The sequence below is a fragment of the Diadema antillarum genome, unplaced genomic scaffold (assembly GCF_040938485.1).
Source record: "Diadema antillarum isolate AM-2024a unplaced genomic scaffold, OU_Dant_1.0 seq00001223_RagTag, whole genome shotgun sequence".
NCBI classification, from domain to species: Eukaryota; Metazoa; Echinodermata; class Echinoidea; order Diadematoida; family Diadematidae; genus Diadema; species Diadema antillarum.
This window is the reverse complement of record NW_027272013.1, coordinates 276,449-290,581: the sequence shown is the minus strand read 5'-3', so window position 1 is coordinate 290,581 and position 14,133 is coordinate 276,449. Positions and strand designations below refer to the sequence as shown.

The 14,133-nt window shown below is 37.6% G+C and overlaps 2 protein-coding genes across 2 annotated transcripts; one reads left to right on the top strand and one right to left on the bottom strand.

Annotated features, from left to right (window-relative positions):
- Nucleotides 1-854: 854 nt before the first annotated feature.
- Nucleotides 855-4,133, bottom strand: LOC139744971 (uncharacterized). Its single transcript, XM_071655380.1, has 4 exons — nucleotides 4,067-4,133; nucleotides 2,351-2,540; nucleotides 1,538-1,723; nucleotides 855-993 (listed from the first exon to the last, which is right to left on the bottom strand). The coding sequence occupies exons 1-4, from the start codon at nucleotides 4,131-4,133 to the stop codon at nucleotides 855-857; spliced, it is 582 nt and encodes a 193-aa protein (XP_071511481.1).
- A 3,243-nt stretch (nucleotides 4,134-7,376) lies between these two features.
- On the top strand, nucleotides 7,377-13,245 carry LOC139744970 (uncharacterized). The gene is made up of 3 exons (XM_071655379.1): nucleotides 7,377-7,570; nucleotides 12,302-12,487; nucleotides 13,134-13,245. Exons 1-3 carry the CDS (start codon nucleotides 7,377-7,379, stop codon nucleotides 13,243-13,245), a joined length of 492 nt encoding a protein of 163 aa, XP_071511480.1.
- Nucleotides 13,246-14,133: the final 888 nt, after the last annotated feature.

Genomic DNA, 14,133 nt, shown 5'->3' with positions numbered 1-14,133 from the left:
TATTACCCTGGCGCATGGCGACATTTTTGCGTGTTGTTAGATTCGCCTTCACAACAGTGATTCGTGAAACTTAAACTCTCAAGAAAATAACAGCTTATACAGTAGCAGGGAAATAAATTAATGTGATATGTAGAATGTGGACGACGTAGTTTACAAAGACAACTTTAACAAAGACTGAATCATCTTAGGTTATTGTTTTTTATAACTAATTGCCTGGATAGCGGTGAATGACTCTGAAATCAAGACTATAAGTTATTGCACTTCTATATCAAATCACAACTCCTTGTTGGTCGTTTAAGATACACACAGCATCATATTGCTGAATTTATGTACAGTTATTTACAATTTCACAACCGGCTATAGGTACTGAAACCTTCAAAACACACAGTTAGGTATAAGTTACACGAATACAGAATACTGATTGTATGAGATCTGGACATTGCTAAAAAAAAAAAAACCAAATACGTATGCTAAGTTTGCTTTGGTAATTTGGTTAATTTTTCCCCATTTTGTCACCACATTGTTCGCTAGTTATTGCCTTAAACTCTAAACTCAAAAATATTAAATGTTAATAAGCACATAATTCTCAATCCATATAGTCGATGCAAATATTACATGATTACTCTACGTGTTCGTTGTTTTGGCACCAAAACTATACACGCACTGACACACACACACACACACACACACACACACACACACATAAGCACAAAACACAAACAAACACAAGAATCTTGAATGAAATGTAACATATCTCATACCCTATATAAATGTTATGCCAAAATCTCATATATCAACAATAACAGCATCAAAAACAATACGAACAAAGACGGACGTCCATGTCAATCCATGCCTTATGTCCAGAAGGGATCCATGACTATCTCCTGTTGGTCGCTAGAGGTCGGCATATCGTACTCCGGGTTCTTCCGGTTCCTGTTGGTCTGTTTCTTTGCATCCGGTAGGTCATCACGCTTCTCCTTGCGACGAAATCGTCTGGTAAGGTTAGAATAGATTAACAGGGCAGCATGAGAAACGTCGAGTTTTGAATCCCACTACTGGTTTTCACATCGAAATTCAGAGAAGAGATTGGTAATGACAATCTATATGTTCGGCAGCCTCCGAATTTCACATGATATCTTTTATTGGAGAAAGGCTAAATGGAAATGCTTATTAATTTATCAAGACTAAATAGATTCAGTAAGAAATTGAGAAATTTTACCAATTTACAAAAGAAACAAGAACAATCATCTTTAAAAACATGTTATGATTTCAATTTTCAAGTACAGATTTAGTAAAGGAGAGAATTTCTAAAATTCTACCACCGAAGCAAAGTGTAATTATGAACAAGAATTTAATGTGAATGAAAAAAAATATTTCATAGGGCCTACATTGCCATAGTATACAAGTTTGATGAATCCCTAACAGTTATAGTATTGTAAACATAATGACATTGAAAGATAATCATACACCACAAATCGACAGAAATATGGTATATAGGACTTGACTACCAATAACGAAACAAAACAAAAACACTTACTTGGGCAAACAGGAACAAAAACATATTGCGTCCATGAAGCCATTGTAACACTTCCGGGTCGATCGTTTCAGAGGTTTGATGAACGAGAAAGTATCCTCGTGACAGTAGGTACACATAAAGACACACAGCATCACCGCGCCCGTCACTGCCCCGATGATGATACAAGTGTTGTAGAACTGCTGCATTCTGTACACGCATGCGTGAAGAGACAAGAACATGATGGAAGGGGAAATAGTCACGTGGTTCGATTACATAATGATGGCGAAACGCTAGGGTACTGTCAAAAAAAAACAACAAATGAACAAACAAACAAACAAACAAACAAGTGATTAGTTTATGAGTCGTTTTTCTACGAGGAAACGCGAAATTTACCATGTGCAGCTCCGAGCCATTGAGAATGTTCACTCATTTAATGATTTTTCTTTACATCTGTCAATAGCCTCCCTTCGTCTTCTTTGGTTTACTAGTACCCTGCACTTCTTGCGCACATTCACACAGTTCCCTCAAGCATGTATTGTGCAATCGTATGCATACAGAGAGCAGATGAGACCAAAAACAGGACTTCTAAACTAGTTTAAAAAACTGTTCTTGCTCCAAATTCTCAATGAAAAGAGACAAAAGAGAATATTTCATTCATCCAGAAAAGGACATAGGCATGAAAGGGGAAAGAATTTTTTTGAATTGAGATATACTCAAGAGCAATTTTCGTAGAGGAGACTGTTTAGCACAGTACTTCTTCATTTCTGTGACGGTATAGGACAGAAAGTGACATGGGACCATATCAGCATTAATAAATTATTCTTGACAACTAACTTTTCTGCGCTAGCAACACTCTCGTCCTGACAACACGTGTGATAGTTGCCGGACTCGTCCGGGCGGTCATTCCAGCAGCATACGTTGTACGTGTTTTCCGTCCCATCGTCAAGGGTGTCCGGGCACTCGTAGCTGTTGCCCGCCGCGGTCTCCGGCAGGGTGTTGTCGATAGCACACGTTGTCGGGGATACTGCAGGGGGACAAGGTTACAGAGGTTACGATGGTAACACCTTATATAGCAGTGATGATGACGATAATCATAATGGTGAAAACAATTATTGTGATGACAATGATAATGATGATGGCAAAAGAAGAGAGAATGATTGAGAGGAGGACGGAGAAAAAAGGAACAACACTGTTTTAAACGGGATAAAGAGAAGAAAAACAATATCATGTTCACTTTTTTGAACAAGGCGAGGGAAGAAAGAAGGTGAAGAAGATATACTGGAGATACTGAAAAAAAAAGATATCAGAATGATGAAGTCATGAAAAGAAATTCATAAGAGAAGAGTCTAGAGAAAGACAGAGAAATGAGAAGGAAAAAGAAAGAAAACGAAATGGATGGAATTAGCAGAGTCTGTAAAGACGCCATTTGAGGAAATCTCGACACAGGCATTGGGTTAAATATACGAGAACATACTGCAATCCAAAAGGTTGAAATCCTGAGGCATGATTATTGGTAACTAGCTACATTAGACATATGAAATCAAGATAAAGAAAGAAATCTGTCATCTGTGCAGACCAAAAACAATTCAGCAAATGTCAATCAAAATATCATAAAAGGAAAGGCATTAAGAATGTATCTACTTAAAGAATCATAGATAGACATGGCAGATTTAAGGCCCATTTTCCATACTATTCCAAAGTTTTGGGCCATTTATCCGAGCAGGGGAAAATCCAATAAATTATTTACGAATTTGGCAACATGTTTTAACATGAATTATGATTGTCTTGCCTTGTGATTTATTTGACAATTCATCGTTGCAATTAGACATTGAAAACAACTGTGCAGTTAGGTTCATTTTCCAACAACGGAATAAGTCACAAACTTAACCAATACTACTGAGTATGACTGGTTTTTTTTTTCCTTAATCTTTCTACAACATGACTGAATAATCGTTACTTCAGTTCAATTCAATATTATTCAATTCAAATGATTTCATTTCCATATCAAGTAATACAAAGCAACATACATAACGCTTACATGAGTACATAATTATTTTAAGGAACTTTGAATCACATAATTTTCAACAAAACATGGATGCAATATCACAATGATATCAACTTTGGTTTTTAGATAAATAAACAAGTAAGCAATACAATCTTATTTTGTAACTCTATAATTATGGAAAAGAGGAATTTACAAGAAAAGCACATGACATCGCTTGCAAATTTGTGAATTAATTTAGGAGATGAGGGCATCTCAAAATCAGTCAAGGACTAATATTGCATGGCAAATCAGACAACAATACATTGTGAGTAGTTTTTGAACGTGATAGCATAATTATTTGAGAGGTAGGTAGGTACAAGCTGGTACAATAAGCATGTAGTGCAGGATGCAATGTGAAGGAATGAATAGAAAACAGACATTCATCTCATTCCATTACTTTTTATGTGCTATCTCCTTACGTTAAAGTTATTTTGAAAGTTATTAACAAAAAATACAGCAACAAATATGGCTCATAGGACATAAGTTGAGTGTTCGTCAAAACTTACCCTGTGCTACTCTGAGTGTAAGAACTGCACACCACAGTGCGATCGTGCTACGTCGAATTCTGGCCATGGTCTTCGGAATTCCTTTCAAAGAAGAATTCCTATAACTCTAGGACAAGACTGTCACTTAAAAATAGTGCTTGTTGGCTAGACTTATGGTCTGCAAACAAAACGGCTTGTGTTTTAGAGATTTGCACAATTAAAACACTGCTGTTAGCAAAAGTAGCGAAACCACTGCAAGATGGCTACGAGAGTGTTTGGGAGGAATGAGAACCAACAGGCTTCTAAAGCTTTGACACAAAGGTGGGGGAGAAACGGTCGATGTCTTGAGTAATAGGTAGTAATCGATTAATCGATATGAAAAAATTCGGTGACGGTGTTCGGAAACTGTGTGGTCTCTGGGCGTAGATGACGCTCTTCATAATGACCATCTCGATGTGCTTATGTACCTCAATTCGTGCTCGATTATTGTTTTAACTATATTCATAATATCAAAATACCCCCTCCCCCACGCTCTCTGCCTGATGTCAGGTAGTTGTATTTACACTTGAGTTTTAAAACGCACGGAAGTTTTCCAGCTAACAAACGCAGAGAATAGATCAGATACAGTGGGAAGAAAAAACTGAGGAAAGAACGTTTAGGGATCTGCTGGGATCCGATTCTGATTTGTGAGCTCTTGAAATATTTACTCTGTTTAACTTTTCTTCGCAAATGAGTCGAGTGTGCAAAAACAAAATTATTTGATTTGATTTGATTTGATTTGATTTGATTTGATTTGATTTGATTTTTTAATTCCTTTTTCATCCATGAATGAAATACAAAGTCAATTGAACGAACTAATTGAGCACAGTATAATTTGAAATATCATGTTATTAGTCGGTGATCACAGAAAATTAAGCTTATACATGTTATTATATCTTTTTTTTTCTTCAAACTGAAATAGCTATAAGCCAATTATTACCAGAGGAAGGAATCAAATCATAATTGCCCAATACCAACACCATCCATAAACCTTGTGTTCTTTGATTCAAGATTCAAGATTCAAGATTCAAATTTATTTTCACTTCCATCGAATAAACAAAGAAATTATATACATTGCATACGTACAGGATATTTGTAATTATTGCAGAATGTGATTTGACAAAGTACATATGAAAATGAGAAGCAGATGAAGAAAAGAAACCGCAATTATATCTTTGTGAATATATACTTAAAGCGTGTAATACAAGTCAAAATGATGAGGATGGAAGGAGAGAGTCCCACTATTGAAAGAAGACTAGAATTACGCCCTCCGCGCTCATATTACACATGTTCTGCTCACGATGTTTTTTTTTTTTAATTGATCCAAGTTGCTAGAAATCTTTATGTATTATGACGTTGTTTATTTTCATAAATTAACACATTTCGTTTCATTGCTTCTGATGGTTTCTGTCCACTGCGGAGGCAAACGTAATCTTTTATTCACAGTGAAAAACTCATTAGTGTACCTCATAAAACATTTATTACAATCAAGGCAATAATGTTGAAATTATGCAAATCAGGTAGTGGTGGTTGGCGCAGCCAAATTGAGGTTTGCTTTCAATTACACAAGAAAGCGAACCGCCAACCATAATGTTATACATGATATTAGGAAGGTTATTAAGTTACCTTCCGGTTAATATATGTCATCGATTTTTCTTACTTAGCTGCGTAATGAAATGAAGAACCCGGGGAAGGGGGGGGGGGGGGGGGGGAGGAAGATGACTGATCAATAAGTGATGTTGATATGAATTGGGTTGTATATTACGGACTTGGCTTTGTGTGTACTGCTGCAGAACACATGTAATATCAATTGTGTATCATCCATGGAGATACGCACATGCTTGCTTTTTTATCTTGATACTGTATATTAACCCTCATGCGATGACAGTGTTTACAGAGACCAGTGCAATTGAGGGTTGGGTAGTGTGTGTCTTTCAACTTGTTTACGCCACTGTCTTCTAGGAAATATATACATCATTTGATGCCTGTGGCTGTTTAAGCAAGGTAAGCGGAATAGATTTTGTTTTTCAAAATGTCAAATTTGAATTTGATCATTTTCACGATGTATCCATATGAGACATTGAATAAACAAACTGGAAATCATTGATAGTGCAGTTGTTCCATTTTCTTTATTGCCCTTGTTCTGTTGTTGTGTTTTGCTTTGTTTTGTTTTTATATTGTTGCACGAATCAAATACTAAACGTTAGATTATTGTTGCCGCCACATCAGGGATACTAAATTCCTTTATCAAACAACGTATAAAAAGATCATAATTCTGTATGTAAAATATTCGAACCTATTGTCATGATTGTCTTTCCCTGTGATATGTTGCCTTGCATTATAAGAAAAAAAAGTGCGCAAGATTCCCGTACTCCAAGGGTAAAAAACAATAACATTAACCCAGTAAAGGAAAGCTAGAGAAAAAAGGAGGCAAAAATGAAATATTCGATAAATAGATAAAGATAACATGAGGATTACGACGAACGCATTGACAATACAAAAACAAATTGATGATTTTAACGGAACTGTTGTTTTACAGAAATTCGGGTTTGAAATTCAATTCACGTCTCTTTAAAGGAAATACATATACATAATGTTTAATTATGATATGTTTTATTTGTTTTTACCCCCCCCCCCAGATCTCTCTCTCCCATGTACACTTTTTGTATATATTTTTACTTACAGGTCAACTACATTAGATATTCTAAATAGATAGATAAACAGATAGATAGATAGACAGATAGATAGATAGATAGATAGACAGATAGATAGATAGATAGATATAGATAGATAGATAGATAGATAGATAGGTAGATAGATAGATAGATAGATAGATATAGATAGATAGATAGATAGATAGATAGGTAGATAGATAGATAGATAGATAGATAGATATAGATGGATAGATAGATAGATAGATAGATAGATATAGATGGATAGATAGAGAGAGAGAGAGAGGGAGAGAGAGAGATACTAAAGACAAGTAGATAGATAGATAGATAAAGATAAAGATGTCCGTTAACACTTCAATAACCTAATGGCTCGATATTTTTAATGAATGTGTTTTGTGTGTTTTCTATGCATCACAACAACGACCAATTTCAAAGGATGCTCATAACTGTTATGTTAGGTAAATGACGAATCACACGGCGAGGTCCTTTTTTTTAGCTCCTTGTCAGGTTTCTTCCTCTCTTTTTCTTTTCCATTTCATTATTTTTATAATTGCATTATCTATACCTTACATTACTTTTTAGTAATATTTTTCGTAATATAGGGAACAAGTTAATCCGAGATGTCTTCACTGAAGCCCTGTGCCATAGACCCTGCTCTTCCCGCCTCGTACCCGGGCAACACGTACTACTGCCCCGATACCAACGCAGACGGTACGGCCAATACCTTCACCCAGTGTTGCCATAACGACCGGGCGGATGCTGATGGGAACTTCCACAGCTGTTGCCAGACGACCGAGGAGCAGAGCGCGGAGAGGTTATGATAACGATCAGAATCTTTTCTTTATTCATTAGTGCTTTTGACTCGTCCTCTAATATGAAAACAGTTCAATTCAATTAAAATCATATTTTTCATTTTCGACAAAACACAATACAAGGAATAAAAATAAAACGTGAGTGCAGCACTGCAATGTAGTTGCTATAAGGAATCGATGAAAAGGCTCTACGTTACTGTGCATAGGCCTGCATATTACAAGTTCATAATTGTATTTATGATAACTAACGATATACACACTTAATGCGCTTTATGATTTCTAATACTTTTTTAATTTCAATTTCATTTCATTTCCTTTTATTTTATTTCCGACAAAAGTGTAGAGTAATACGACATCATAAAATTTAAGAGTACAACGGGACTTTTGCATATTCAAGTGAAATCAATGCAGCTCATTGTTTTTACAATTATTCATAACATAGTTAAAGGAAATGCGTAGAAACTGTAACTGATCCGTATCAAGAGAAAGATGTCGGAAATGGAGGGAACTGCTAAAAAGCCTAGCTTGTAGAATGCAGTCCCCTCGTGAGCAATAAAATGATAGAAATAGTCAAACGATACAATAAGATAAATTTCCTTAGAAACAGGGGAAACATAAAACAAATCATACGCACTTAATCGCACACACAGACAGAAAAAAAAATCACCTCTCTTATACATACGCATTGAAAGAATAAACAGGGGGTCAAAGGGGACAGAAAAAAAAAAGGATAGGAAGAGGAGGACAAAGGAGGAAGAGTTCAAGGGTCAGTGCCAAAGCACACGAGACCGGGTTTACCGGGATATACGCTGTATAAAACTGTGTTATATTAAGAATCAAACAAAATTAACAACGATAAAGAAATGAAGTAAATCATTTGCGGGCTTCACAGATGCACAGATCAAACAGCTTTTCTTCACTAAGCAATGCCGAAAACCTTGACAATCCAAATGAATTTTTAGACATATCTGATATCTCACGTCTGAACTTCACGCCAAATGCAAACTCCACTCCAAGGAAAACCAAAGCAACTACACTGTCCAGACCCAAAAGGCACAAGCTCCTTGGTATGCATATCAACTGCAATGGCCTCAAATCAGACAAAAGCAAGCTTGATTTCCAGTCTGCTATAAGTCAGCACAACCCTGACATAATTTTTGGATGCGAATCCAAGCTCGACAGTGAAATTCCAACCTACTCCATCTTTCCAGACACATATGAGGTATACAGAAAGGACCGCAATGCAAATGGAGGAGGAGTCTTTCTAGCTATCAAACAGGATATTGCATCACTTGGAAGACCAGAGTTTGATTGCCAAGCAGAAGTGTGTTGGGCTTCTATAGACTTTCCAAAAAGTGGAAAACTCTATGTTGGCAGTTTCTACAGACCACCTAATACCAAGCCAGAAGTAATCGACGAACTGCAAAACTCATACTCCAACATTCTGAATAAACAGAGGAAATTGCCAAACGTCATTCTCACAGGTGACTTTAATCTTCCTGACATCGATTGGGAGCATACCACAACCACCAACCCAAGAACACATGCCATCCACTCTAAGTTCCTCAACTTCATCAACACAGGCAATCTCACCCAGCTTTGCAAAGAATGCACGAGACCAGACTCCGGAAATACACTTGATCTGATCCTCGCTACTAACCCTCAAGTAGTCGACTGTATTCGTGTGGAACCAGGAATCAGTGACCATAACATCATCCTTTTCAGCGTCAACATGGTCCCTAAACTACAGAAGAAACCAGCCAGGATCATTTTTCAGTATGACAAGGCTGACCGTGAAGTTATCAAGGAAAGATGCAATGTCCTGGCCAATCATTACTTCAACAGGGAACCCGATCATGTAACAGTTGAGGAGAACTGGCTGTTCTTCAAGACATCTCTTTTAGAAATCATGAAGAGTATCCCTCAACAGAAGTCCAGAACCAAACCCAGCTATCCATTCATCACACGCCACCTAACCCGTGAAATGAACAAGAGGGATAGGCTGTATAAACGTGCAATACGGACAAGATCTCCCCAAGACTGGGCAACCTACAAAAGCAAGAGGAATGCAGTCCAACGTATGACAGACCAAGCTCACAGTCGCTTCCTTAACGATGTTATCGGAGACAGCCTAACAACTGACCCAAAGAAGTTTTGGAGGTATGTGAAGTCTCAGAGGAGAGAATCTGCTGGCATACCAACCCTCAAAGTCGGTGACAGATACTACTCCACTGATATAGAGAAATCAGATGCTCTAAATGCTCAATTCTCATCAGTGTTCACCAGAGAGAACTCACATCAACTTCCTGATAAAGGTCCTTCTCCATATGACTCAATCGAACATCTCGAAATCAGGGAATCGGGCATCCTGAAACAGCTGAAGCAACTGAATACCACCAAAGCAAGTGGACCAGATGGAATACCAGCCAGAATGTTACACGACTATGCTGAAGAGCTGTCGCCCATCATCACACACCTCTTCCAACAATCCTATGAAACTGACGAGATACCCCAAGACTGGAAAAAAGCCAGGGTTACCAGTATCTACAAATCTGGCGACAAAAGTAATCCAGCTAACTATCGACCAATATCGTTGACATGCTTGTGCTGCAAGATAATGGAGCATCTTATCCTCAGTCATGTTTCTAAACATCTCGCCATCAATGACATCCTTGTGAAGAACCAACATGGATTCAGGCAACACCTGTCTTGCGAAACCCAACTGACTGAAGCTGTTCATGATTGGGCCTCAACAATCAATCAACAACACCAGACTGATGCCTTATTCCTTGATTTCAGCAAGGCGTTCGATAAGGTTGCCCATTGCAAGCTCATCTCCAAACTAGACTTCTATGGTATACGTGGCCATACTCTGCTCTGGATTAAGAGTTTTCTTTCGGGAAGGTCTCAGACAGTAACCATCAATGGTTCTTCATCTTCAGCTGTTGACGTCTTATCTGGAGTGCCGCAAGGGTCGGTCCTTGGACCTACCCTTTTCCTGGTATACATAAATGACATCTGTGACGAGATCTCATCACCAATCCGGCTCTTTGCTGATGACTGTGTGGTATACAGATGCATCAGATCAAGATGTGACCAGGAACTCCTCCAAAAAGACCTCACAACCCTAACAAAATGGGCAGAGACATGGGACATGGCCTTCAACATCAAGAAGTGTGCACACATGACCATCACCCTCAAGCGTAAACCAATGACATGTTCCTACATCATGCATGGGCAAGAGGTAACGCAGACAAAATCCTACAAATACCTAGGTGTCACAATTACCAATGACCTGAGTTGGGGTGTACACACACAGAAAACCCAGGCTAAGGCCTCCAGAACCCTTGGCATCATTCGGAGAACTCTAGGCAAATGTGACAAGAAGGTGAAGGTAGCTGCATACAACCAACTCGTCAGACCTCAGCTTGAGTACGCAACCTGCACCTGGAACCCACATACCCAGAAAGACAGCCAGATGTTAGAAAACATCCAGCGCCAAGCAGCCAGGTTCGTGTTCCATGATTACTCAAGGGAATCCAGTGTCAGCCCTATGCTCTCTTCTCTCGGCTGGGATACACTACAGCATCGTCGCATCCTCCATCAAAGCGAGATGTTGTACAAGATCCACTATGGTTTTGTCAACATAACCATGCCAGAAGAAATCAGGATAGCACAAAATAACACAAGGAACCACAACCTGTCATACCTCCAACCATACTCCAGAGTCAACTGCCACCTCTACAGTTTTTACCCCAGAGCCATAAGAATCTGGAACACTCTCCCTGCCAAAGTAGTAACATCAGGTACTTTGATGACCTTTAGGAGTGCAGCCCTCCCTGTCATTAGACAGATGGCGCCGCCCCCTACTCTTAAGATGCTGTAATGAGAGGCACACCCGCACCGAGCACCTGCACCTGTATATAGATGCACCTGAGCTCACGTCACCACAGGCACATGCTACAGCACACCGCACAGCACAGCCCTCTCCAGGACAGCGTCTTCGCTTTTGGGAGAGTACTCATTCAAGGTTCATTCAAGGCACATCCCCAGTGATAATAGGAATTGAAATTTCTTTGATTTAAAAGTAAAATGATCAAAACTTGTGACTTCTTTTACGCGATGAGTGAACTCTTAAAACAATGAATAGAATGGAAAGGCAGTGAATGAATTTTGGAACTTAAAAAAATCAAACAAACAAACAAATAAACAAAAAAACACAAGAACAAACGCAAAAACAAAATCTTGCATACGAAGGCCGGGAAACACGGAGATTGTCCGATATAAGTCTGCTCAATGATTTCTATCAAAATTTCTTCCATTCAGGGAGATGGCCCTCCTTCATGGTCCATTCACTATAGTAAATGGTCAGTGTGTATTTTGAAATGGCGCCCATATTGAATACGTGATAGTTACACCCGGCTGATAATGTATGACATTCATGTATGAAAAAAAAAATGTATATTGGTATTACTGTCTTTCTTTACCTTCTGTCCCTCTTCTCTGTCATCCTCTCTCTCCCTCTATCTATTTATTCATCTATCTATCTATTTATCTATCTATCTATCCGTCTATTGTTCTATCTATCTATATCTATTGATCTATCTATCTATCTATCTATCTATCTATCTATCTATCTATCTATCTATTTAGCCATCTATCTGTCTATCTATCCATCCCAATTTATCTATCTATCTATCTATCTATCTATCTATCTATCTCCCGTATCGCAGGCTTGGCATGATGGAACAGATAGGGATGTACGTTGGCATAGCAACGGCCGTCTTGGTTTTGTTGGTATTCGTTTACACTTACTGCCGGGATGACACCTTCTCTTGCTTGAAACGAGTGAGGGCGCGCTGTTCAGAATGCCGAGCTACGTGCGTGGATTGGATCTGCTATTGCCGCTGTTGCAGCAAGTGAGAAAATATTGAATCGTTGTGAGCCCATTCCATTTTTTTTTTTTTTTTTTTAGTAAGCTTTGTCAAATGGAACAATATTCAAATAAATACGCCTGGAGATGTTTAATTGCATTCGATTGTAAAGTAGATAAACTTTTAACATTCACATGCTGATAAGAAAAAGAAAAACTTAATGGTCTTCGCCATTTATAAATATTTTGTCAGTTTATGTTTCAATTTTAATGAAAATTGTATTGTTCTTTTTTTTTAATTCTACCGAGTTTAATGATTGCATTGTGAAAATTGCCGTTAATTTCAACTGCATATTTTTTTATGTGCTTAAAAGTATGTACGCTAAAAAAATAAACAAAACAATAAACAATATGTTAATTCTAAATGATTGTTTTCTGTCACGTTTTCTTCCCACAAACAGGAAATGTATAGTGTCTTACGATGTCAATTAATTCGTTGCCTAAAACTAAGCAATTCAATACTAAGTAGGCCTACACTCCATATTAGATCAGATATGCTTTCTCGTGACACATCGTATTTTCTATATTATAGAACGCTTTCTGGTAATGTTACTGAGATGCAATGGCACTAATGGTGTCACCATCTTTCCTATAATAATCATCATTTTCTTCTTCTTCTAATTCTTTTCAAGGAAACTGCGGCGAATATTCAGAAAGAAGAAACTGAACCCGGAAGTATCTTACGTCAGAGAGGACACCGGCCTGCATGATCCCAGTACCACGGATAATCAGTTCTTCTGGTAGAAGAAGAGACAGAGAGGACCATACTTTAATAATCATTATTGATTATGCATGTAATTTTGTCGCAGATGTATGTGTAATGAAAATTGTTGAAAGTATAGAAACTAGCCATTGTGTATAGTACCATATACATGTATTATTTGATACGATTGCTGGAAGCAAAAAAGGAATTGCAAATGATGTATGCCATACAGAGAATAAATCACATCAAATAAAAATACAATCAAGTCAATTCTTACAAAATTGTAATAATGCAACAAATACAGGTTTTAAGTATGGATATACGCCCATCCCGTGCTGACAACCTCGTAACTACCATGACATGCTGCCCTTATTATTTTCTTTATATAGGTCAATAATTAATTGAAAACAAGAATGCATAGATTATTATCATTGTTACATGTCAGGTTTTAGTCTCAGGTACATTTGAGGTTGTCCGACACTAATGTGTAATTACTCTATCAAATCAAATCAAATCAAATCAAATCAAATCAAATCAAATCAAATCAAATCAAATCAAATGTAGTTAACCAGTAACACATCATGCCGGTTAACAAATGCAGCTCTTAAGTGTGGAGATAATTATGCCATCCCCTGCTGACACCCCTGTAACTGTACTAATATTCAACCATAACATGATGCTGTCCTTTTTTGATGCTGTACTGTGTGTGTGTGTTTTTTTTTTTTATACAGGTCAATAATTGGAAATCAGATTGCATAGATTATAGTGCAGTTGATATTATACATGTCAGGCTATAATCTAAAATTTGTGTCATGAATCTATCGAATGAGACAAATCAAATGAAATTAATAAACCGATAGACTATTACAATTATGATGCTTGTGAGTGCAGTCTTAGTATATCTAACTATACTGGACTGTATAACTAAC

Coding starts and splice junctions, on each gene's coding strand:
- LOC139744971 (XM_071655380.1), bottom strand. CDS start 4,133: ATGGCCAGAATTCGACGTAGCACGATCGCACTGTGGTGTGCAGTTCTT. Junction 2,541..4,066: donor TACACTCAGAGTAGCACAGG/GTAAGTTTTGAC, acceptor GTCCCCCTGCAG/TATCCCCGACAACGTGTGCT. Junction 1,724..2,350: donor AGTGTTGCTAGCGCAGAAAA/GTTAGTTGTCAA, acceptor ATGCGTGTACAG/AATGCAGCAGTTCTACAACA.
- LOC139744970 (XM_071655379.1), top strand. CDS start 7,377: ATGTCTTCACTGAAGCCCTGTGCCATAGACCCTGCTCTTCCCGCCTCG. Junction 7,571..12,301: donor GAGGAGCAGAGCGCGGAGAG/GTTATGATAACG, acceptor CCCGTATCGCAG/GCTTGGCATGATGGAACAGA. Junction 12,488..13,133: donor TATTGCCGCTGTTGCAGCAA/GTGAGAAAATAT, acceptor ATTCTTTTCAAG/GAAACTGCGGCGAATATTCA.